The 27,040-nt window shown below is 42.7% G+C and overlaps 1 protein-coding gene across 1 annotated transcript in view; it reads left to right on the top strand.

The window, feature by feature from the left end:
- Window positions 1-10,920, top strand: part of KCNS3 (potassium voltage-gated channel modifier subfamily S member 3) — a 38,772-nt gene extending 27,852 nt beyond the window's left edge. Inside the window, exon 3 of the mRNA XM_042979804.1 lies at window positions 8,921-10,920. Within this exon, the coding sequence (XP_042835738.1) occupies window positions 8,980-10,455 (1,476 nt within the window). The 5' untranslated portion in view covers window positions 8,921-8,979 and the 3' untranslated portion in view covers window positions 10,456-10,920. The remainder of the gene's footprint in view (window positions 1-8,920) is intronic.
- Window positions 10,921-27,040: the final 16,120 nt, after the last annotated feature.

The raw sequence follows: 27,040 nt of genomic DNA, 5'->3' as shown, positions 1-27,040 counted from the left end.
GTGTGTATGAAAGCACTTACTACACAGTACATGGCCCAAAAAGGTGCGTGGTAAATTTTTCTTGAAACATTTTTGATGGAGAATTTTAACATGTACCAAAATAGGGAGAATACTACATTGAACTCCTGTACCCTTCACACAACTGCAGCAATGATCAATCCATGGCCATATCTTGTATGAGTAAAATACACCTCCCCCACCCCCCACCCCTCTCGACTCTGTCACTCCCCATGGATTATTTTGAAATGAATCTCAAATGTATAATTTTATCCATAAAATTGTAATACATACTTTCAAAAGATAAGGGTTCTTTTGAAAAGCATACTTACAATACCATCAGCACATTGAGAAATTAACAATCATTCTTTTATATGATCACGTATCTAGTTGGTACTCAAACGTCCCTGTTTTTCATATTTTTTTAAGCATTTGGCCTGTTAAAATCGGGAGTCATACAAAGCCCACACATTGGATCTGTTTGATATGTCGCTTATCTGGTCTGTGCCATTTGTCTGTACAGTTTCCCACAGTCTAGATTTCGCTGTGTCACTCACCGCACATGTTCCCCTGAAATCTCCATGTGATTTCAAGTGGCAGATCTAGACTCTCAATAAAATTCAGGCCTGATTTGTTGTTGTTGCTGTTGTTGAAATACTGCAGAATTGTGTATGTACTTCCATCATGAGGCACATTGTGTCTTGTTTCTTTCTGTTACTTCGGGCTTGATCAGTGAGCTCAGGTATTGCCATTCTGATGTAGCTGTGGTAAAGTTCCCCACCAGCTTTTTATTTGGGTGTTAGCAACCCAGAACTGTCATTTCATGATGACCTTGTGAAATAGGGAGATTTTAATTCTATCATTCCTTCTCCATTAGATGGAACCCTATTTTAAAGAACAGTTTTATTGAGATATACTTCATTTACGATACAACTTACCTTTTTAAAATACATAATTGGGGTGTTCTTAGTATATTCATAAGGTTGTACAGTCATCTAATTCCAGAACATTTTTATCACCCCCAAAAGAAACACATACCTATTAGCACTCACACCGTATCTCTCTTCCTCCCAGCCCCTGGCAACCACTAATTTGCTTTCTGTCTCTATGGGTTTGCTTACTCTGGATATTTCATATAAATGGAATCGTACAATATGTAGCCTGTTTTGGTCTGGCTTCTTTCATTAGAATAATGTTTTCAAAACATTATTATCTACAGCAAAATATGTTGTAGTATCAGTAATTCATTCCTTTTTATGGCCAAATAATATTCCATTGAATGGATAGACCATTTTGTTTATCCATTCATCAATTAATGGATATGGACTTTTGGGTAGTTTTCCCTCTTTGGCTATTATCAATAATGCTGCTATGAGCATTAGTGTATATGTTTTGTTTGTACATATGTTTTCAGTTCCTTTATAAATATACTTAGGAGTGGAATTGTTGGATCATATGGTAATTCTATGTTTAACTTTTTCAGAAATGGGCTAAACTCTTTTCCAAAATGGCTGCACATTTTACATTACCCCTGGTAATGCATGAGGGTTCCAGTTTCTCCACATCCTCATTAACACTTGCATTATGCTAAAATGCTTGTATTATTATTACTTTTTTATTTTAGCCATCCTAGTAGTGTCAAGTGTTATCTCGTGTTTTTAATTGGCATTTCACTAATGACGAATGATTTTCCGTCTCTTCATGGACATTTTGGCTATTTGTATATCTTCAGAGAAATGTCTATTGAAGAAATCCTTTGCCCATTTGAAAGTAAGTTATATGGCTTTTTATTATTGAGTTGTAAGAGCTCTTTATTCTGGATACTAGATCGTTATTGATAATTTATTTGTGAATATTTTTTCACATCATGTGGGTTGTCTTTTCATTTTCTTGATTCTTGTCCTTTGACTTGATAGTGTCCTTTGAAACACAAAATTTTTACTTTTGAAGTCACTTTACCTATTTTTCCTCTTATTATGCTTTTGGTGTCATAGCTAAGAAGTCACTTTAATCCAAGCTCACAAAGATTTATGCTTGTATTTTCTTATGAGCGTTTTATAGTTTTGGCACCTATATTTAGGTTTCTGATCCACTGATTCATTAACTTTTGTATATGGTGTGAGGTAGGCATCCAATTTTATTCTTTTGCATGTGGCTGTCCAATTGTCCCAGTGCCAATTATTGAAAAGTCTGTTCTTTCCCCATTGAATTCTCTTGACATCCTTGTTGAAAATCAGTTGACAGTAGATATGGATGTATTTCTGGATTCTTAATTCTGCTCTGTTGATCTCCCTCTCTATCCTATGCCAATTCTACCCTGTCTTGATTACTGTAGCTTTGTAGCAATTTTTGAAATCATGAAGTATGAGTTTCCTGACTTTGTTCTTCTTTTTCAAGATTGTTTGACTATTCTGGGTTTCTTGCACTTCCATATGAATTTTAGAATCAGCTTGTCTGTCAATTTCTGAAAAGAAAAGGCAGCTAATATTTTGATGGCAATTGTGTTCAATCTATAGATTAATTTGGGGAGTACTGCTATATGGGGATGTCTGTACATTTATTTTTGTTTAATTTCTTTCAACAATATTTTGTAGTTTGGGCACAAATTTGTACCACTTTTGTTAAATTTATTGCTAAATAATAACTTTGTGATGCTACTATAAATGGAACTGTTTTTTAAATTTCATATTTCTGTTTACTTATTGCTAGTGTACAGAAATACAATGGATTTTTGTATATTGACTTCATATTCTGCAACATTGCTGAATTTATTTATTAGTTCTAATACATTTTTTGTGTGTATTCTGTAAGATTTTCTATATGACATAATCATGTCATCTACAAATAGAGATAGTATTTTTGGGCTCTATTGCCGGGTACATCCATATTTGTCATTTTTATGTTTTCTTGATCAATTGACTGTTTTATTTTTATATAATGCTCTTTGTCTTTGGTAACAATTTTTGTCTTAAATTTTGTGTGGTTATCAGTATAGCCACTCCTGCTTTCTTTTGGTTACTGTTTTCATGCTTTTACTTTCAAACTGTGTTTTTCAATCTAAATAAACATTTTCTAGTGTACTATTTTAATTGTTTCTGTTACAATTGTTTTTGAATTGTTGGAATATTTTTATAAGGAAAAATTCCCTCTTTAACTACTATATCGTTCTCCTAAGGTATAATTCATGCAGGAAAACAAGATAAATGTTTGATTTTCTTTTTTGTCTCACATTCCAGAGTAACGAGTTGGTACTTTAGTACCCTTCAAAGGTGACCAATGTATTCTTTCTTTCTTTCTTAAAAAATATTATTATGAACTCGGGGATTTTAACGTACTTGATGTGTTTCAGTCTATTGGAGATTTTTTTCTTTTTGATGCACAAATCTTTGGCCAGTGTGAGTCTCCAGTTGGTCCTGAGTCCCTTTGAATATTCCCTTGTCCTTCCCTTCCCTTGTCCTTCTGTTCCTTGCTTTCTAATGTAACAAGATAGTCCAGGCTTATTTTGTGTATTTCTTACCCCAGACCTGGGATTGGCTATTTCTCCAAGAAGCCCTTGTTATTTTAGTGAGAAATTGTATTTTGATGCCTCAATCTGCACAAACTCGAGATGTTCATTGCTCTTGACTTGGTGTCTTCAGTTGGGTTCCCAGGGAAATAGACTAAGACAGAAATTTATGTGCAGAAAGTTTGTTGGGACGTTCCCTTGGGACAAATACTAGTGGGAATTGAAGGAAGTAGGGTTGGGCAAGGAGAGGCGTTGAACTGGGATGAAGTTGTGACAGAAATCTTAGCTGATCCTATGGGAACTCTGGAACTCGGGTGCCCACCTTGAGAAAAAGGTGCTGGGTCGTTGTAGCTTCCCCATACATAAGCCACTGGATGTGAACTTGCCTGGGGAAAGAGTGTGACCTTGGGCAAGGCAGCTCTCTTTGGCTGAGGGTGATTCCCAAAGAGGGACTTAACTGAGAGCCCTTTAGCTATTAACACTTCGAGCAAGTGTGAGAATGAGTGTTTTAATTCTAAAGGGGAAATATAAGTGATGCTTCAGAGCATCCACTGGAGATAGTCATTCTGTTGTAGGTTTTTTCAGTGCAAATAAGATTTTCTTTTAAGAAAAATTAAATTATCAGTCCATAATGATATTTCTAGTTCAGATTTAGGATCATTGGGTTTTTATTTCATTTCTTTGATTTTATATTTATATTTCTTTTATTTTGCCCTCAAAATCTTGGGGGATAATGATATTAACATAATAATTTACTTGCTTTAACCTATGTGTATATACATAAAATTTCAGAATAATTATACCAACATGAATACTAAAAATATTTTAAGATTTCTATACTATATTTGTCCTATGGTGTATACTACTATGGATGTACAGTCAGATTATTGAAATTAAATTAAATTTAGAAAACCTCGAGGGGCACCTGGGTGGCTCAGTTGGTTGAAGGTCTGACCTGGCTCAGGTCGTGATCTCGCAGTTCATGATTTTGAGCCCCACATTAGGCTCTCTGCTGTCCGCCTCTCAGCGCAGAGCCTGCTTTGGATCCTCTGCCCCCCTCTTTCTGCCTCTCCCCTGCTTGCGTTTTCTCAAAAGTAAATAAACAAATGAAAAAAAAACTTGGAATAATTTATCTCTCTGAAGTTACTGACCAACTTGATATACAGTAAAGTTAAATTTTTAAGGATTGTCTTTTTTAAATTTAATTTTGTTTCATAATTATGTAAAATATTTACACAGTTCCAAGTCCAGCTTCCAACACTGTGCCCTATATCCTGTTCCCTCTCTCCCCATATAGGGAGGCACTTTTTTCATTTTTGGTTTATCCTTTTGCTATTTCTTTTTCTTTACATAAGCATGTGTGTACATGCGTGTGTGTGTGTTCGTATGTATGTGTATATGCATGTATATGTACGTACACACACATATTTTCCCTTTACTTAAATAATATATCCTAGAAATCACTCCATTGCATATATATATATATATATATATATATATATAGAGAGAGAGAGAGAGAGAGAGAGAGAGAGAGAGAGAGAGAGACAAAGAGAGAGAGAGACAGAGAGAGAGAGACAGAGAGAGAGAGGAGAGGGAGAGAGACCGTAGTTTATTTGGCCAATCTTCTATTGATGGCTGTTTGGATTGTTTCCAGTTATGCACGTGTTTTTAATTTTTGTCTGTTTCTCTTTGGGAGAGATTTCTAGAAGAGAGATTGCTGGGGCAAAGGGTAAATGCCTGTACAGTTTTGCTACATCTTGTCAAATTCTCCTCCAAAAGGGTTCCCCTTCATTTTGCATCGCCCACCCCTCCTCACCCACTTCCCCACAGACTCATTAATAGAGGATGCAGGCCAATTTTTGGATTATAGATCACATGGACATGCATAAAGAAAATGCTTTAATGTATTTAAAGTTTATGTATTTATAAATACAGATAAATGTATATATGTTTACATCTATAAATAAATGTATACATTTACATCTATAAATAAATTAGAAATGTATAATTTATATTAATCATAAATGTACATAGATATGTGTAAATATACCTTTGATCTGGTGAATGTGTTCTGGGTAGGAGTAAATGAATGGCTGTTAAATAGATGCTGATCTGAAATAGGAAACTTGGAAATAATGATGTTCAGTATCTGCCTTTCTTTATGTTGCTTTAGATGTGTGAGGCAGAGTGCTGTAGAAAGCCCTGGAATTGGTGTAAGGAACCCCAGCTTGTGCCTCTGTTCTAACCCTTAATAGCTGCATTATGCCTACTTATCTCTTCTGATCCTGCCTCCTCATTGGCAAAATCCCAGAGTAGTAGTGAGGGACAAATGACAGAAGGGATGTTTGTGATTGGCAAGGGACTGTCTGCATGCCAGGGAGCCTAGCTACAGAAGGTAAGGTGAGAACTCTTTCTTCCCTGCCCCCTGTTGGCTGCTGTGGGATGGACACAGCCAAGGAAAACAACCCTGTCCTCTGGCCTCTGTGTCCTGGGACATCTTAGGTTGCCCTCTGAGCTCAAGCATTGGACCTGATCTGGAGATGCTTCCCTTTTCCTCTGTCTCGAAAGCCCCCAACAGGAGCCCCTTCTTTTATGATGTGTGTTGGTTTAATGATCAGACTTTGAGGCATGAGTGGGCCTCACGAAGGGCTCTCTTTCACCAGCACAGAGCGAATGCAAAGCGAGGAGAACAGGATGGGAAGACTGGCATCAAGGGTGATAACAGGGTCCTGTAGAAAAGTGCCCGCGGAATGATCGGGAAGTGGATGACACACCCCTGAGACCGGCTTATGCACGTGTGTCATGAAGGCAGACCCTGGCATTCTATTGCTGGGGCTTTCCAGAATAGCCAAAGAGATGAAAAATAAGCCACCCGAAGAAAATGTCCATTAAAGTCTTAGTGCCAGCTTAGCTAAAACTAGGTCCTTGGAACGTTTTACTACTATACTTGCCATGAGCACAAGCCTGCTGTTAGACATCTGAAGTTCCATAAATATTTGGACCAAGCCAGGAGCTCTGATTTAGGCCCTTCAAAGAAGATATCTAACTAAAAATAGAAAGCAGAGGCAGAAAAAACCCAAGTATTTTGAAGAGGTCAGCAAATCTATTAAATGGCATGTCAAGCTATGCTGCGGTCTCTGGTTTCATGGGAACACACTCATGGGAGCACATTCGGTTAGTGTCTCGAGAGCGGATGCCCATGCCTACTTTATGACTGTAGGCTTCCTCCTGGGCTGGATGGCAGAAGGCTGGACTTTAAGGCTGTGTTCTCTGGTGCATCCTTTTCAAAGGAGGAGTCTCTTGTCTCACCCACAGCCTTGGCTTTTCGTAAACACAAGGGGCAAGAAATTCCTTCCTGATCTTTTTGCCTCCTCTAGTAGTGTCCCCGTATCACCCACTTACTGCAGAGTAGAAAACACATTCTCTTTTTGCTTTTCTAATTTCCTGTCCTTTTTTTTTCTTTCAAATTAATCACCAATTACTGCTGATTTGACATTATAAACTTTCCTTGATTTTTGTCACTTCCTCTTTACACACACCACCACTATGTGAGTTGGGGTCTTCTCCCTTCCTCTCACCTGTTCTGTTGTAGCCCTGTCTCTTTGGCCCTGAACTTTCACCCCAAGCAGACCCCTGCTCCACTGTCAGTGGGGTCTTTCTAAGTCACCGTTGGCAAAGACAGCTGTGTCCAGTCATTGATTAAGATTGTTTAGGGGCACCTGGATGGCTCAGTCGGTTAAGTGTCTGACTCTTGATTTCAGGTCAGGTCATGAAATCATGGTTTGTGGGTTCGAGCCCTGCACTGGGCTCTGTGCTGACAGTGCAGAACCTGCTTGGGATATTCTCTGTCTTTCTCTGTCTCTCTCTGACTTTCTCTGCCTCAAAATAGATAAACATTAAAAAAATAAAAAATAAATAATAAACAAAGATTGTTTAGTGGTCTTGCTTACAGGTAAAGTCCAGACTCTGTAGACTGATATACAAGATTCTTCCCAATCTTGCTTATGCCCAACCCTTGGTGCCCACTGTTGGGAATGCCCATTCCCCTTGTTTGGTCAACTCTGCTTGAACTGTTAATGTTTGAGCCAAATGTAACCAATGACAAGGGTCATTGCTCTTTTCTCAATAAGCCCAAAGATGCTTGACTCATTTCTGTTATAGCATTTCCCACATTGCATTATTGGATTATAATAAGGAAGAAAGTGGATGGAAGAGAGGGTATATATAGTGGGAGTAGCATGGATTTGCATTAATCCAACCTGGGTTTAAATTCTGGCTCTACCATTTACCTATACTGTGATCTTTGACTCAACCTCTCTGAGCATCCATTTTTCTGTACACATTCTGTAAAGTGTTGGCAGGATTAAATGGCATTGTGTCTATCGAAGCATCTAATAGTACCCTGTAGGAATTTAGTATATGATAGTCTCCTACCTTTCTTTTTTCTGCACCATTTGCTCTGAGGAAGTATCATTGTATTGGGTGATAGTCAAAGCTATTACTTTCTCCCTGAGAAATGGATCTGGTACATCCTAATTAGTGTCAGAACTAGATGTGCTGGGCCAGTATAGACTGGGTGTCTATGGGGCAATTGGGAGTGTGTGGGGAACTGTCTGTGAGGGGAGGGAGCAGGAGAGAGAGGAGAGTGTTTGTATGAGGAAACTGATAGTGCAATTAACTTATAGAGGTTTCCCCAAGTCACTGTCTTCTCTGTGGATGTACCTGAAACACTATCCCATGAAGTGTAACTATATCTTTAAGATGTAGGGTACTTAAGGACAGGGAGATAATTATATGCTCTTGATTGTCCACATCCAAATGTAGGAATGGGGCTTTCTCTTAAAGGAGTGAAACATGGGAGCAGAAGGGGAAAGCTACATCTTTTATAAGAGCTGAGCTGAGCCCCCAGTCACGTGTGGGTTGGGGGCGAGGGTCAGAGCAGAGAAGAGAACTGTTTGTGAGGGTGCATGACTGAGACCTGGCCACAGGGAGAGGTGAGCTACAAGTCAGGCAGCAACCAGCCTGTCACGTTTGAACTGAGCATTGCCAAATGCGGGAGCCTCGTGGTTGAGACTGGGGATGCTTGTATTGTGTAAGTGATCCACAAGGCGTTGCTTTTTGGGGGCCTGGAGGTAAATTTTGTATGCTTAAAAAAAATAAAGAACTAGGAACAAAGGTTCATCAAACTTAGATGGCAGTCTTCTTTTTCCTAAAAAATGGATCCATCAACCCCAGTTTTTGGAGAACAATCTGTTTTGTGTTCATTTTCTTCCGGTTAAAATGCATAATGCTTTTTCCTTCTTATTCCATTTCCTGCTTTGCTCTTCACGTAGCCCATCATCCTGGAAAGGGCAGATTAAAAATAAGCTTGGCAAGGCACAACGGGGCAGCGCTAATGCCGTCTTGTGCTCCTTCCAGGTGCAGCGTGAACTTCCTCATCTCCCTTCCCATCCAGCTCCCTGCCTCCTGTATCCACCATGGTGTTTGGTGAGTTTTTCCATCGCCCTGGACAAGACGAGGAACTTGTCAACTTGAACGTGGGGGGCTTTAAGCAGTCCGTCGACCAAAGCACCCTCCTGCGGTTTCCTCACACCAGACTCGGAAAACTGCTCACCTGCCACTCGGAAGAGGCCATCCTGGAGCTGTGCGATGACTACAGTGTGGCCGATAAGGAGTACTACTTTGATCGGAACCCCTCCTTGTTCAGATACGTTTTGAATTTTTATTACACGGGGAAGCTGCATGTCATGGAGGAGCTGTGCGTATTCTCATTCTGCCAGGAGATCGAGTACTGGGGCATCAACGAGCTCTTCATCGATTCCTGCTGCAGTAATCGCTACCAGGAACGCAAGGAGGATAACCACGAGAAGGACTGGGACCAGAAGAGCAATGACGTGAGTACCGACACCTCCTTTGAAGAGTCGTCCCTGTTTGAGAAGGAGCTGGAGAAGTTTGACAAGCTGCGATTTGGTCAGCTCCGGAAGAAGATCTGGATTCGAATGGAAAACCCAGCCTACTGCCTGTCTGCCAAGCTCATTGCCATCTCGTCCTTGAGCGTGGTGCTGGCCTCCATTGTGGCCATGTGTGTGCACAGCATGTCAGAGTTCCAGAACGAGGACGGAGAGGTGGATGACCCTGTGCTGGAAGGTGTGGAGATCGCGTGCATTGCTTGGTTCACTGGCGAGCTTGCCATCCGGCTGGTTGCTGCTCCCTGTCAAAAGAAATTCTGGAAAAACCCTCTGAACATAATTGACTTCGTCTCCATTATCCCCTTCTATGCCACCTTGGCTGTAGACACCAAGGAGGAAGAGAGTGAGGACATTGAAAACATGGGCAAGGTGGTCCAGATCCTCAGGCTTATGAGGATTTTCCGAATCCTCAAGCTTGCCCGGCACTCAGTAGGACTTCGGTCTCTAGGTGCCACCCTGAGACACAGCTATCATGAAGTTGGGCTCCTGCTTCTCTTTCTCTCTGTGGGCATTTCCATCTTTTCTGTGCTTATCTACTCTGTGGAGAAAGACGAGCAGACATCCAGCCTCACCAGCATCCCCATCTGCTGGTGGTGGGCCACCATCAGCATGACCACTGTGGGCTATGGAGACACGCACCCAGTCACCTTGGCTGGGAAGCTTATCGCCAGCACGTGCATCATCTGTGGCATCTTGGTGGTGGCCCTCCCTATCACCATTATCTTCAACAAGTTTTCCAAGTACTACCAGAAGCAGAAGGACATTGATGTGGACCAGTGCAGTGAGGACCCACCAGAGAAGTGTCACGAGCTACCTTACTTTAACATTAGGGACATTTATGCCCAGCGGATGCACGCCTTCATTACCAGTCTGTCTTCTGTGGGAATTGTGGTGAGCGATCCCGATTCTACAGATGCTTCAAGCATTGAAGACAATGAGGATGTTTATAACACAGCGTCCTTGGAGAATTGCACAGCAAAATGAGCAGGGACATTTGTGCCTGTATCTTGTGTCCCTTCCTGACGTTAGGTTAACACAGCTTTATAAACCTCAATGGGTTCGTTAAAATAATTTAATTCTCAGGGTGTACCTTTCAGCCATAGTTGGACATTCATTGCTCCAAAATGATAGAATCTTCTTTATTTTTCTCAGTAAAGTGAATTAAATGCCTTGTTCTGAAATTTATTTTTTACAAGAGAGAGTTGTGATATGATTTTGGAAAAAAAAAAGGTAAATGGGACTGGGTGGGATTTATTGCTACGGCTTATGTATCATTCTGTGTTTGTCATCTACTCACATTGAGCTAACTGTACATTACTGACAAATAGAACCAGAGGCCCGGCTGACTGAAGACTCCATGCATGTAAGATCCACAAAATGAGACAATGCATGTAAATCCATGTTCACGTTCTAGACATGGAAATTAGGAGCCTAATAAACTTGCCTAATTCAGTGTGGAGAATGTCTTGGTTGTACGTTTTTACGTCAAGTAAGTATATTTCAGGATGTTCAAACTTGGTCTGGAAGGGAACTGCTCTTTTTGGAGCATCAAGAGTCCTTTCTGTTAGTTTCTGAATTTTGGATGCACATCTACCATGGGCTAGTTCTTCTGTTCAGTAGACTGGTGGTGGTGGGCGGTAGGCAGAAGGATCATGTCCGTGATGAAACCATGCCGTCCAGGGTATGTTGATTACACGTGTACAGGTTTGGGTCATACTCAAGTTGCCATATGTGAATGAAGCATGTGCCCTTACAGATATGTTTCTAGTGTGTATTTTGTGTTTTATAATTTCTCCTGTCCAGATAAAACCTCATCACCTGAAAAGTATGCAGAGCAGAGTAAATCTCCACATTCACAGGCAGAGATAGACTCCATGAGTGGAAGGAAGGAGAAATGGTGTTCAAACACACAGATATGATTCACTATGGCCAGAGGAGTGAAACTGTAATCACTGGGAAAAGCTACGCCAGGAGCTATAAAATAAGCCACCACTTAAAAATAGCCTTCGAGACAGTAATGTCTGCATCTTATGTAAAAGCCCCTCATGATGAAAGAAGACATACATACTCATTTCCAGAACAATTCCATCCCATGTGGAGAGAATGTAGTGAAAAATCTTAATTTTGGAGGTGTATGTGACTCTAACTCATGCCGTCAGACCGAGTCCTTTCCCTGAGATCTTTCTGAATGGAAAAGCCGCCTGGATTTATTACCCTACTTCCTATGTCTGTAGACGCATTTCATTGAAAGAAGGACATTGCCTGTGGGTTATCTGATGAAGATAACTCTGACTCATCTCTCCTCTTAACGTTTCCGTGACTTCTGAGACGGATATAACTGAACAGAGTTTACAGTCACTTTTAAATCTGGAGGTTTATTCATTCATGTGTGTCATCCCCTGCCCATTTGAAAATCTTTCTTTTCCCCCAAACGCCTTTTTGATGTTGGCATAAATATAGTTTTGAAGCATAGCAATAGAATTTGGGATCCAGTTTGATTAAAGATTTCCCAATTAGTAGTGAAGTAGCTGAAGACTGCTTGTATAGTAATAGTAATAGTAATAGTAATAGTAATAGTAATAGTAATAGTAATAGTAATAGTAACAACAATACTACTAGTAATCATAGTACTAGTAATAATAGTAATACGAGCAACAATAGTAATAGTAATAATAGTACCAGCAATAATGATAATTGGCTGCTATGTAAGTGCCCCACCTTACATAATCATCTCACTGATTGCTTACAACATCACTATCGGCAAGGGTTTGTTCCCGTCTGCATTTTAAGATGAGGAAACTGAGGCTTGCAAGAAAAGTGCCAGTGCACACAGCGAATGATGGAGTCGTGCCGAGGACCCCAGGATCCAGATTCCAGAGGCTGTGCTTTGAACACTACATCACACTGCCTCCGGCTCCACTGTGTTGGGGAGTAGATTTAAGGACACATCAGGGCAGAGTTCATCTGAACAGACAAAGAGCAACCAACTGTCGGACTCTGATCTTTCCAGGATGTGAGTCGAAAGGGGAAAATGCTGGCTATGTACCTGTCCTCTCCTGACCCACAAAGCAGGCACATTTGTTTACAGAGAAGAGTTTTCTAGAATTCCCTTGAAGCAAAGGCAGACTGTGAGGGTGCTTCCTGGGCACGAGTGGCAGGCACAAGAGTTCAGGAATGTCTCTCAGCGGGTGGGTATTGAAGGAGAGCTAGAATCCTGTACCTTCTACCTGAGCTTTTCTGGTTGGAGCAGAACAGGAGTTGTTTCTGCCTATAACTCGAATTAATTCCCTGATGGTGGCTTGCCAGGGCGCTCAGCAGCGTGTGCCTGCGAGTGGTGGTAGCAGGCCTCCCTCTGGGCTCACTGGCTGGAAGCCTCTGCCCTGGAACCTTCTCACCTCAGTCCCCGCCCCGCTCTTCAGTCAACCGGATCCCTGCCGGGTCACTGGGCCTCTAGTGACACAAAGCTGCAGTGCCTTTTTGGGTGTATGCCTCTCTTAGCTTTCCCACAGTCTGTGCAGGTCACCTGTTGTTCATCCCACGTGGTGACATGGCGGGTTCCTTCTTGCCTAAGGGTTGAGCCAGCCGCTAAACGCCCACTGCACAGGTTTGCTGGCCTGTGAGTGGGGACTGAGGGGTGGAGGAGGAAGCCAGTCAACCCGATCGACCTACCTCTGGCACTGCCTGTTGTGGTGTGATCAGTCCTGGGCATTGGGGTCCCTTTGAGTGGGACCAGGCCACTTTGAGAGAGTTTGGTCTTTTAGTTCTTTCAAAATCCTTGTCCCTACCCTGTGACCTCTTCTTCCATGTCCTCAGATTTGTTTTACTGTCTCAGCTTGCCCAGGCTAACACTTGGCATTCCCTGAGTGCTTCCTGGGACAGGTCCTCAGGGCGGGCACTGGGAATAAAAGACAGAGATATGGTCCTTGCCCTCAGGGAGACTTTGGGCTACAGCTGACATGTATGTGTACGTGTGTGTATGTGTGTGAGAGAGAGAGGGCTTCCTGGAGGAGGTCATACCTGAGCTGTTTGGGAACTGTAGTCTGAGATCCTGGTGAGTTTGGTTCAGTTTTAAAGATAGAACCTTCACTGCCACTGGATGGGTCCCAGCTGCAGACGGTGCTAATCTCTGCCTTTGGGGCCTCTCTTTCCCCACTCTGGCAACCACCACCCTTCTTTAGTTAAAGGATCTTCCACCTTTAGATGTGACGGTCTCCCCACCCCTTTTTTTTCCTGTGGAAGTTTAACCATGCCTATGTTAGTCACAGTTGCTTTTGTATATGCCTGAGCTCATCCCCTTGTGTTGGTTTTATATTTAACTTAGAATTTGGGGGCCAATTGGTATCATCCCCATCTAGAGCAGGGCACAATGCTGTGCATTGTCTTGGGGTTTATGTGCCCTGGTTAATATTGGAAAAACATTTTCTAGCATTCAGAAAAGGATGATTTGCACCATATGACATTGTCATTATTCTATCAATTTTTAAAAGTCTAGAATAACAGCAGCTTCCATGTGATTCAATGCGATATTGGGGGTTTGCCTTATGTCAGCAAAAAGGTATTTCTCATGTTCTTAGGCAAATTTGTGACTGGTTGTCTCTGCATGTCTGCTTTAAGGAAGAAGTGGGCATCAGGAAGCTTGGGGATTGGGTGTCAGCACCAGGGCTAACGAGCTGTGTGATCAGGAGGCTCAGCAGCCAGCCCTTCTCTGAGCTTCTTTTCTTCGGTTGGATTTAAGTGTAATAATCACCAGAATCCTTTCTGTCGCTGACATTTATGTAATCTACTTTGTTTCTGCAAACTGGCTAGTTCCCCTCTAACTTTGTTTACATTCGAAATTTACATAGCAAAATCAGATTTTAACCTGCCAATGAATTGGTCTTATTCTTTGTCAGTGGAGTCCTAACCAATGAGATCTTCTTGTTGAGGACACAGGGAATTGGCTTGCTCTAAAATTTAGGTTACAGGGGCACCTGGGTGGCTCAGTCGGTTGAGCGACTGACTTCAGCTCAGGTCATGATCTCACGGTTTGTGAGTTCGAGCCCTGCGTTGGGCTCTGTGCTGACAGCTTGGAGCCTGGAGCCTGCTTCTGATTCTGTGTCTCCCTCTCTCTCTGCCCCTCCCCCATTCATGCTCTGTCTCTCTCTGTGTCAGAAAGAAATAAACATAAATTTTTTGTAATTTAGGTTATTAAAGACATTTGCAGAACCATTTCTTTCACTTTATCTGGTGATGAGGAGTAAAGTCCCCTGAAATTGCTGGAGGGTGATGTGGGTAAAAGTTCTCTTGAACATCGGTAGATCCATGAACTTGATTTGCTTGAAAATCACCTAGTGGCTTAACCTTTGGTCGTTTTGGCATCTGACAGTTTGCCCTTCTCGGGAAGAATGCCAAAGCATTTAGGAGCACAGGGGAATGGAGGGGTGAGCTGAGAAAGAAGGCACACAGGAGGGCTAAGCCCTGCTTAAAGCCAGGAGTGTGATAGCTCAGAGGCACCTGGGAGGTCATCTGGCCCCCCTCACCACTTAACAGATGAGAAAGAGGAGTGACTCACCGGAGGCCGTGCAGCTCGAGGCATAGAGAGAGACTAGATCCAGACAGGACCACAACCACAATGCATTGCTCCCTCCCTGCCTCCTTCCCTACCTACATTTTATTAGAAAAATTTCAAACATGTACAAAAGTTACGAGCATAGCATCATGGAACTACATGTACCTACCATATGTGAACATTATCATCTCATTAGACGCTCATTTCCTCTCTTGCTCAACTCATTTCCTCTCCAGTGTATTTTGCAAGCAAATGTCAGGCATATCATTTAATCTAGAAGTGTTCCAGTAAGTATCTTTAAAAAAAATACTCCTTCTAAACACAAATGCAATGCCATTAATTAAACTAAAGATTAACAATTTCTTTTTCTTGAGTTTTTTTTTTAATGTTTATTTTTGAGAGAGACGGAGCATGAGTGGGGGAGGGGCAGAGAGCGAGGGAGACACAGAATCTGAAGCAGGCTCCAGGCTCTGAGCTGTCAGCACAGCTGACACGAGCTGTGAGATCATGACCTGAGCCAAAGTGGGAAGCTTAAACGACTGAGCCCCAAGTTTGTTTGTTTTTTTTTTTTTTTTACAGTAAACTCTATGCCCAACATGGGTTTTGAAATTACAACCCTGAGATCAAGAGTCACATGCTCTACCAACAGTCAGCCATGTGGCCCCAAATTAACAATTTCTTCTATAATATTTTTTTCTAATGTTTATTTTTGAGAGAGAGAGAGTGTGAGTGGGGGAGGGACAGAGAGAGCAGGAGACAGAACCCGAAGCAGGCTCCAGGCTCTGAGCTGTCAGCACAGAACCCGATGTGGGGCTCGAGAACCCACGAGATCATGACCTGAGCTGAAGTCAGACGCTTAACTGACTGAGCCACCCAGACGCCCCAACAATTTCTTAATAGTATCTAATATCCGGTATCAGAAGGCGTTGCATAATTGCTAGGCTCCAGTTACTTGGCATTTCGGAACACCTGGTTCAGGTAAAAGAATTCCACAAATGATGTGTTAAAGCATCACAGGGAAGCAGGGAGCCTCAAGGAGTAATGGAAATGATTTCTGCTGAGACCCTCAAATTAGTGAGACAGATTACTGTTTCCTCAGTTTTTAAAGATCTCTGGAGGCTGAGAGAACACACCTTACAGTTTACATTTAAGCGAACAGTTACCAAAAGTGCTTAAAAATTCATTTGTCTTTGCTTCACACTCGCCGAAGGTAGAAGCGGTTGCTAACTGCCCCGGAACAAGGAATGTCTGTGTTCCTCAAACCTATCAATTTCCATTCTGTACTCTCTTCTCCTGCTGTAAAGAATCCCAATTTTGAGAAATGTATTTGCTTTTTGTTTTCCCCAGAAAAACAAGGAAGATATTTATTAGGTGTTACCCAAGTTGACCAACATCCAAGTGAGGTTGGTGTTTTAGTAGAGGGTTTAAATGACGTTCTTGAGTATTAGTTTCCTATGGCTACTGAGCTAGTATCACAAACTCCTAGTGGCTTAGAACAACAGAGATTTATTGCCTCGTAGTTCTGGAGGCCAGGAGATTGAACTGAGTTTCAGGGGCTGAAATAAGGTGCTGTGAGGGCTCTGCACTTCTGGAGGCTCCGGGGGGGTAGAGTACGTCCCATGCTTCGTCCAGCCTCTGCCTACATTTCTCGGCTTGTAGACACATCATTCCTGTCCCTGCACCCGTGGTCACATTGCCTCCTTCTCTTCTGTGTCACACTTCTCTCTGCCTCCCTCTAAAGACACTTGTGATTACATTTAAGATCCAGGGTAATGTCCCCAGGTCAAGATCCCCAATTTTATCAAATCTACAAAGTTCCTTTTGCCATATAAGGTGACATTCACAGGTTCCAGGGTTTAGGACCTGGATATCTGCAGGGGTCAATATTCATCTTTCTTCACCAAGGTCACACAGCTACTAAGAAGCCTTGATTGTAATGGCGTGCTAATACAAATGCATCACGTTGGTTGGGAAAAAGGAAGAGTGCCTAAGAACATGGGTTTTGGCATCAAACAAACTTGAGTTCTAATCCTAGCTTTGTCTGTGATCACAGACAAGCTCTTTATTCTCTCTGACCCTCAGTTTTCTCATCTGTATTTGGGGTTGATACCGACCTTCTTACGCAGATAGTGCAAGGATTAAATTGGCTGTCTCTCTATAAAGTGTCTGGTGCAGTGCCTGGCATACAGCACGCACCCCACAAATGGTCTTCCGTATGTAATCGTGATGCAAGACTCCTTTAGGCTTATCTCAGGTGGCACTCGTGTAGGAGCAAGTAGGTTTCTGTCTGATTGTAGTACACTAATGAGATTAGATAGAATTTGATGTGAAGACATTTACGAGTGTCAGGAGAAAGGTAATTTATGAAGTATTATTGTGTGAAAAGACATGAAGCTAATTCAAAAGTAAGAAATATACATCTAAAATAGAAGAATCGCACTTCATGTTGGAGCAACTTTTAAGTGGATTGTAAACGTCTCCTGAAAACAGAAAACATCACTGAGATGCAATAGGTTTGAAGATAGGAAACAGCACTGGTCCCGGAGTCGGAATACCTTTGTTTGCATTCCAGATCTGTTGATGGGCTTGGGGAAGCCACCTGACTTTTCTAAGCCTCGGGGTCTCAATGTGTGAAAAGAGAACAGCAAGATCATGGCTGTGAGGATGTAAAAATGCTTCACACGTGTTCTAGTAACACTTCATAGGAAGAAGCTATCGTGAGGCCCTCTTTCCCTGATAGGAAAGACAAAGAGAAGAAGCAACCACTCTTGTGTCTATGATGAGTTTTACTGCATCATTAAAAGAAAATCAATGAACAGAACATTTGGTTCCTGAAGCGCTGTGTAGCTTTATTTGAACACAGCTTTCTTCCTAAATGAATCCTGCCAAGTACCAACGTGAATATACATTTTATGGAAAAGCTCCATGGTGCTGTAAGGCCAGATGTATGAAGCACACACAGGGCCCCTTTTCCAGTAGCAATTACCCGATGAAATTGTGCCTTGTCTGCAGCAGGCAAACCGGATCTGTTCCCATTGGAGTAGGGAGCACGTGCTATGGTATTTATAAACTGTAAACGATGTTTGTCAGTATGCACAGCACATGCATTCATTCCTGACTGCTGGCAAGAAATAACCGCATCGGTTCTGAACAGCTAATGATGGATTCATAAATTCTGTCAGCAAATCTGTTGCCGTGAGGGATTCTCTCCATAAATGGTGAAGACTCTAGCACGTGCACTTCTAATCCTGCACTGAACAGAGTGTAAGGCTTTGGGTCAGACACTTGGCTCATTCATCCCTGGGCCAATCCTAGCAGATTCCAGAAGCCAAGGAAGAGTCATGGTGTCCGGTGCATCGTGTCGCATGGAAGGTGAGCTGTAGGAGGTTAGCACTGTCAGGTCCCGCTTTGATCTCTCCTGCTGCCTAGCCATAGAGAGTGTTCAGAGCCATCTCAGACAAGTCTTGTCCCAGCTGCTGGCGGGTCTGTAGAGGTCAGCACTTTTGAATCCTTTCTAGGCTCTCAAGGGGATAGGTTGGCTTTGTTGGAGATGGAGGCAAGAAAGGTTCATGTTTGCTATATCCTTTACCTCTGGGTGAGACCGACCGCCTCGCCGGGCCACAGAAGTGAGTGGCCAGCCCTCCATGGTGCTAGAAGCCAGGGACCCAGGCCGTCTTCCCTGCTCCCTCCAACTTCCAGTTGATCTGGGTATGATCTGGCTCCCGATTCTCAGCTTTCACTTTTGTTCACCATCTGCCCTTGGGACTCGGCAAACGATTTCTCTGTTGTTTACTCCAGTTTGCCCTCATACCCTCAGTTGATGTGTCTCCTCATTTCAGACCATGTTTAATGTCTATCCCAGCCAGCCTCTTAGGGCAACCCCAAACACCAGCCAGCTGGTTCAGCCCCACCTGCTCCAAGCCCTGCAGGGAGACACCTGGACATTTCAGGCTGTTGAAGTCCATGAGCTCAGGTGATCAGTGTAGGCCTGATCAGACTTCATTCCAGGCTTCATAGCAAGAGTTATCAACTAGCACTGGGAGTCCATGTCAAACCGAAGGTATTGCATGGTGTATACATAATGGGACTTCAAATAGAACCTTCTTTTGTGTATTTTTGGTTCCTCCAGTATGATTGCCCTCCCTCCTGATCAGAAGGCCCTATGGCTCTTGATGCTTGTCTGTAAGGGACTTTGTGGACTCTACACAAGTCCATGAAGCCCCTTATATTTATGGCAGCTTCCCAGCATGATAGAAAAGGATCTCTGAGCACTTATCCTTGGTAATTTCCCTCTAGAATCCAAATTATTTATTATGATTTTGCTGGATGTCCAATTTCATTTGTTCAACAAAAAAATTATTAAAGATTTCACTTTGAGATATATGTATGTGGGTGATAAGGACACAACTCTCTTTTTCACAAGAAACTCATGGTGTGGTAGAATGGGCATCTGGGGCTATGGTGCCCAAGACAGGGCAGGAAAAGAGCATAGGTCTTGGGGTATAGAGCTTGGTTCAGGGGTTGTCTTCACCATCTACTTCTCTTTGATCATGGTCAGGTTACTTAACCTCTCTGAAACCCCTATTTTCTCAACTATTCAAAGGGGGCTATTACAGCCCAAAAGGGTTGAGATAATGCACATTAAGGACACATAGTAGGTGCTCAATAAACATTAGTTTTTTCCTCTTTCTGTTCCCTAATATGGCACTCTTGGCTAAGGTTTCATTATATAAGATGAACTGAAGCCTTGGTATTTATTTAGTGAATCTGAATAGTGTGAACAGTAAACCAGATGATTCAGAGGTACAATCTCCTTGTTCTCCACCTCATGCTTTGCCTGAATAAACTCATAGTGGTTCATCAGTGTGGTATTAAATGCCAGTGCTGCTCTGAGGTCAAGAGCAGCCTCTTCCATCCCTCACTGATTGCTGGTACAGACCTTTTCATCTTTCTCTGATGATCATGTGCATCATGAGGCAGGAGACACCTGAGCCTTGGGAGTGTCTTTAGACAGCTACAGACTTGACATTCGTGATCCAATATTGCCTTCAAACAATGGGGGATTCTAAAAACAACATGGACCCAAAATAACTTTCATGAATGCGGTATTTGAGTGCTGACAGTCATCACCATGGTCGATAAAAGGTTTGGCAAAGGTTTCTATCCCTCACTGAGCATCCGACTTCTACAATAGAGCTGTACCAGTGTGTCCTTCATTTCTGATGGTTAAATGTTTCAGCCTATCTCAGGAAATTGTGTGCAATCAGTGGATCTAATAAAGCCGGAGTTTTAAAAGTAATTTAGATGCCATTGAAATATGCTGCTGTATTTGGAATGGCAGCTGTACAATAATAATATTACACATGTGCTTGGCATTGATGCTTTATATGAATTCACCCACTTAATCTTTACAACAACCCCATGAGGTAGGGTGCTGCTCTCATCCTCACTTTACCATTGAGAAAAGTAAAAAACAGAGGGGTTATTTCTTGTCCAAAGTCACACAGCTAGTAATTAGGGAGCTAGGATTTGAATCCAGGCACCTGGTTTGACCTCAGAATTCATGCTGTCAGTGACTATAATACACTGACTCAATACTAATTTAAGTCCCATGACTAATGGTTATTTAGAAATTCAATTGACAAGATTTCGACGATCTCAAGTGGCTGGGTTTAAACACATACAATAGTATGACTTCCAAATTTGAGCACTGAGAATTGTTTGCTTCTGATTTCTTGGTGTTGCTGTTATTGTTGAGGCCCTGCTCTGTGATGAAGATTCTCTTGGGTATCCAGGAGAAGACTGGAGAATTGTTCCACATGATCATGTTGAGAACTGCGAAGGGTCTGAAATTTACCCTGCTTGCATAGTAACAAGTTAGAGGACACATGATTCCTGGGCCAGAGACAAAGAGCAGTTCATCAGTCACAGCAATGGAAATAACTAGCATATCAGCATTTATATCTGCTCCCTGAGCCTGTCTCCATAGGGTGATGCAAAGTGGGCCTGAAGTGGACACCTGAGCTGAGGGAACGCTAATCTTTCATAACGGGAAGTAAGCATGTCTGTCCTTCACTCTGGAAGCTGATTTTACCTTTATTATATTGAACAGTAAACCATCTGCCCTTTTGTTATGGACAGCAATATCTGGAAACACTCTATCTTTCAAGGCTGTTTGCTCTACAAATATCCTTGAAAAAGTAGACCAGAATGAAGGCGTTTCATGGGTCTCTTGTGTTTCGTCTCATCTTGTGAACATGAATTGTCTCCCAATAGGTCTCTGTACTTCCAAGAATCTAGAATTTCCATGTGTGGTTATGAACAACAGTCATAAAATAATATCAGACTAATATACAGGTATCACATAGTCTGGACGGCAAATATAAAGGGCCTCTTGGAAGGCAAAGTCATGGGGAGCTAGGGTGGGTGGGTGTAGAAGTCTTTTTGGATCAGGAGAGATTTCTCTAAGTCAGAATACATTGGAGAGTGAAATAAAGGAGAACATTTTATGCTGTGTCACAGCTGAGGCTAGGTACTCCACCATACAGGACACTGGACTTGCTGGAAGATTTGGGTTCTAGTCATGACTCAGTTGTTCATTAGTCATGTGCCGCAGGCAATCCCTCTGAACCATCTGGCTATTGTTTATTGACTTTTACTTTCCTTTTCTATAGGGTGTGAATACTTATTACCTGCAGATATAGGGATCAGAATTTCGGTCAATATCATAGTAAAAAATGGAGAGACTTTTGCTTACCTACACATTTAATGGGGAGTTGAGAAAATGAGTTGGATTTTCTTTGTATTGAAGAAAGTTTGTGGTCTGGCCACAATTTATCCAGATTCTTTGAGTAATTGTTGACATCTCCTATCTTTACCACTAAGACTCAGGCATCTCATCTCCCTTCTCATAGCCCACATTGACTTTCCTCTCTTTGTTAGTGTTGCTATCGCTATCAATCCATCACTTGTACCCATTGTCCAAGGATGAAGTTCTGACTCCATAACTCTACTCACATGACCTCTGAGAGCTGGCTCAGGTCTGCCATTTCTGCTTCACCTTCCCACTAAAAGTGATGTTTACACACACACACACACACACACACACACACACACACACAGTACTGATTTTCCATGTCTTTACTTACACTTCTCTCTCTCTCTCTCTCTCTCTCTCTCTCTCTGGAAAGCTTTCTCTCTCATCATCTTACTAGTTCACTCCTGTTTATCCTTTATGAATCAGCTCAAGAATTACCTCCTCCTTAAAAATAAGACAACTAAACTTAATGCTCCTAAATAGATTTCTTCCTCCCTCCCATCCACCATCTATCATTTATCTATATCTTACTGTATTTACTTCCATTGTATTATAAAGTGTTTATGTAAGTGTCTCTTTCTCCATTAGACTGTAGGTTTTTAAAGAGTGGGTAATAGGTCCTCAGTGATATTTGTCCAATGAGTGAAGGAAAACAGTTGATTCTATGAACAAAGGAATCTTTGGATCTCTAAGTCAAGACCCTCATGGTGGATGCTCAGCAGATCATGGCCTCGTTGTCACTACCGCATGTGGGCTTGAAGAGGAAGGCAGTAGGCAGGGCTGGCTCTGGATACAGACTGTCTTCTCCAGCTCCTCCTTACCTTATCACTTGGCACATTTCCCAACCCTCTGATTTACCCCTTTCTCATAGGGGATTAGTCAAAGGTAAAAATTAGGATAGAAAGAATTGGCGGCGGGTGGGGGGGATGAATCCCATTTAGCCTAACCTTCTGTCCTTCCAAGGGCATCTTGATTTTCAGAGAGGCCTCATAAAGATCCCAAAGGCTGAGACCTCCTTCCCTGAAAGAATCATGGGTGGTGGGATTCTAAGCAGTAGGCCAGAGAAGAACATAGTATCTTCACAACAGAGCTCCATCCCTCTCTGTTCTGTCCATAGGAATGAAAGTAGGTTCTGCTCGCTGATAGTTTCAGCCAGCTTTCAAGGTCACGATGAAGGAAAATGATCCATATATGCAAACCTAGAGCCAGTTTTGAGAAAAACAAGCATTACCAGGAAAGGCTATAAACAAGTTTATTTTCCCAGGGTGGCTTAGTTTTCATGAGTCTGAAACCTCGAAGGACTGAGGTGTGTGCCACCCCTTTCTGAGGCACGCAGCATGTTTGAGGACTCTGTGGGCAGTCATCGTTTCCATCCGTGAATTCTCAAGAGATATGCAATTCAGTGAATTGGTGGCTCTTAGCTGGGAAATGGCCTTGATATGGACCACAGAGCAGCAGAAAGCCATTTTCCCCATGCCTGAGTTCCAGGAGGGAGACTTTGAACATGGGGACTTCCCTGGAGACGTCAGAGCAACCGGTTACAATTGCTGTCACATTCTGGTGCTTTCTACGATTTGGTATTCTATAGGGTGTCTGTGTGCACACAGGTACGTATTTTGCATGTTAGAGGAAAAAGCCAAAACTTGGTGGGGATTACTCTGGTAATCCTGGATTCTGATCACTTACTAGCTGAGGGACCCATGTAACTACTTCCACCTTCAGTTTCCCCATCAGTCATGTGGGGATGATGAAGTCCACCCAATTTAGTCATCAGGAGAGTTACGTGAAATGACAAGTACTTGGCGAGGTACCTAGTGAACAGCAGGTGCTCTGTAAATGGTACCTATTGTTAGTATAGAAACAGGCCACATTCACTTATTTGTTTGTTTACTTATTTAATAACACCCCACCTCATCCCCCCACCAAAATACTGGGGAAGCGTACAGAGAACACGCTCTGACCCCAGCTACCGACTTTGATCAGAACAGATCGAAAGAGAGATGCGAGACACGAGAAGATAAGAATGAATTAGATGAAGAAAAGGTGGCAAGTGTAAAATAAATGGAAAACCCTGCATAGTTACAAACTTAAAAAAAATATGGTACTTAATTATGTGTGCTCCCACTTGTTAGTGGAGGGTTTTAAAGTAGTTTTAAAGTTTTAAAGTTTTAAAGTTTACAAAGATACGTCACAACAGAATTAAAATGACTGCAGTATATGCATTCGTGCCCTGACTGCTTCTCCAGAGGACTTCAACTTATAAACTTAAACAAATATCAGGAAGTTACTAATAATGAGAAAGAACAAAAATGAGTTAGCAGAAGAAAATTGAATAGAGTCGAGATGCTAAGTGTGGGGTTTCTGTGTGCAGCGAGTGGCCCCTGGAATCTGTCCTGACCTTTATCTCACATGCATGAACACCTGCAGGGGCAAGCTCAAGACCTTGAACGTGGCTTTCTGTAGTCATCTGGCTTCCCCTGCTTTGCTTGCAATCAGTTCCCCTTCAGCTTCCGCCCTGACTCTCGACTCAGATTCCCCTGCAGTCCTGCTCCTGCCGTCTGGCTTGTGCACCAAACCTTGTTCTCCCCTACTCTCCCAGGACTCTGGCTCAGGACCCCTCCAGCACTCTGTTCCTGGCTGCTCCATCTCAGTCCCCCGTATGGGCAGGTGCTGTCTGGGAGAATGGAATATCCTGCACCGTCTGTCGCCCCATACCCACACTGATTGATGACCTCGTCTGGTTTTGTCATTTGCATATGTGTCTGGCTCACCAGATCAGCTGCCATGGGTGTGGAGCCCGGCTTTGGGGCCTTTTGCCTCTCCTTACTGTGGGTCAAGTCTTGGACTACTTTATGTGTAGTTAGTGGTTTCCAGAAGTCACTGGCTGGCTTGGCAATTTGCTGATGGTACACTGTGCATGCATACTCAGGGCAATCATTTTACAAAGGATTCTCAGGTTTCTGCTAAATGAAATATTTAGACACAGAGGGCTTGCTTCTTTGCTGCAAAACAGCATCATCAACAACACAAGCGATGATAATGACAATACCTTCAAATTTTGAGCATTTCTGTGACAGGAATTGTGCTAAACACGTTATACTCATTCTTACAAGATCTCATGAGTAAGGGATAACTGTTAGCACCATTCCCCAAAGAACAAACTCAGGTACAGAGAGGTTAGTTGATTTCCCCAAATCAATAAGTATTAAGTTTAAACAGGATTAAAAACCGTCTTCCTGACTCAAAGGCCAGGTTGCCCACACCACTGCACCTTCTGTTTACTCAGTGGCATCCATGACAGCTAAGGGACGGCTGCCTGGAAAACCTGGGGAGTCTCATTTTGGGGTCCCTCTGTAACAAGTGCCTCAATCTCTCCACATTCTTCATCTCCAAGTAGCTTCTTTTTTTAATGTTTATTTATTTATTTTGAGAGAGAGAGAGAGAGAGAGAGAGAGAGGTGGGGGAGGAGTAGAGAGAGAGAGAGAGAGAGGGGGAGAATTCCAAGCAGGCTGTGCATTGTCAGTGCAGAGCCTAACACGGGGCTCGAACCCACAAACCATGAGATCATGACCTGAGCCGAAATCAAGAGTCGGTCGCTTAACTGACTGAGCCACCGAGGTGCCCCCAAATAGCTTCTGAGGTAAGTGTTCATTCAAAATGAAAGCATTTGCTGTAATACTAGTCACAATCTGTAGCGATTTATTTATATCTGCACTCATTCTGCTTTCTTTCCAGCTAGGAAAGTCAGCCTTTCTCTTTTTTTTTTCTTTTTAAAATATAATTTATTGTCAAATTGGCCAACATACAGTGTGTAAAGTGTGCTCTTGGTTTTTGGGATAGATTCCCGTGGTTCATTGCTTACATACAACACCCAGTGCTCATCCCAACAAGTGCCCTTCTCAATGCCCATCACCCACTTTCCCCTCTCCCCCACCCCCCACCAACCCTCAGTTTGTTCTCTATATTTAAGAGTCTCTTATGGTTTGCCTCCTTCCCTCTCTGTTTGTAACTATTTTTTTCCCCCTTTTCCTTCCCCCATGGTCTTCTGCTAAGTTTCTCAAGATCGACATAGGAGTGAAAACATATGATATCTGTCCTTCTCTGACTGACTAGGAAAGTCAGCCTTTCTCAAAGCCAGCCTCTTCACCTTTCTGTCCATTTGTTCGTTTGTTCATTATTCATTCATTCATTCATTCTATTTATCGATCATCCCTGCACCATGTGCTGGGGAATAGCCGTTTGGCGGCCTTTGGTGTTAGTCCTTCCTCCTTCCTTCAGGACTTCCATCCATCTGTCACCCCCTTGCCTGTCACTAATGCCCCCTCTTTTTCTCACTGTTCATTCCTATAGAAGTGTCCAAATGTTTTCCATCCTTTTCCATCCCCTTCTTTTTATCACCTTACTCTCGGCTTCTGAGCCAAGCTTCTAAAGAATTGCTAGGGCTCCAGCCTTCCCTCTCCTCCTGTACCTTTACTTCTAGTTCCTGCGGCCTGGAGCCCCCTCGCACCCCACACTGGCCTCCTGGAACTGCCCTCACCAAAGTCGCTCTATTGCACACTCAAGTCCACACCACACTGATCTATCTGGGCAGCTTTGGTCCTTCCCTTGTTCTGGAACTATCCTTGCTGTCTTTGACCTGACTGTCTGGATTTTTGTAATCTTCTGAATGTTCTTTCTCTGTCTTCTTTAGGGGTTATTCACTCTCTGCCTAGTACTAAAGGTGGGTTCTGTGCAAGCTTACCTTTGATCCACAACCTCCTTTCCCTCCATGTTCTTCCTGTGCAATCCCATTGACCCCAGAGGTTGAGGCAGACATTTCTATTTCTGTACTCATTCCCCTGGGCTTCAGATGGACAAAGAACTCTCCCATGGAGCATTCCCACTGAGATATCCCAGGTCAAGTCCCAAACTGAGCTCATCATCTTCCCAAGGTGATGATCCTTCTGTCCTGTTGGCTTCTGAGAATGGCAACACTGTCCACCCAGTCACTCCAGCCAGAGGCCTGGATGTCATGGCCCAGAGTTGCCCAAGTCAGGTCCTCCTTCCCTCTCTTTCTTCCTGCCTTCCAAATTTCCATATTTCCCATGTCTTGTGCTACTTAGTGAGAAAATAAAATAAAGCAAAACAAAAAACAAAAAAAGAACTCTAAAAAACAAACAAACCCAAAGTCTCAGCCTCTGGTCTCATGAACTTATACTCTAGGG

The sequence above is a fragment of the Panthera tigris genome, chromosome A3 (assembly GCF_018350195.1).
Source record: "Panthera tigris isolate Pti1 chromosome A3, P.tigris_Pti1_mat1.1, whole genome shotgun sequence".
In the NCBI taxonomy this organism is placed as follows: domain Eukaryota; kingdom Metazoa; phylum Chordata; class Mammalia; order Carnivora; family Felidae; genus Panthera; species Panthera tigris.
Note: the sequence above shows the minus strand (reverse complement) of the source record. Positions and strands in the feature narration are given on the sequence as shown.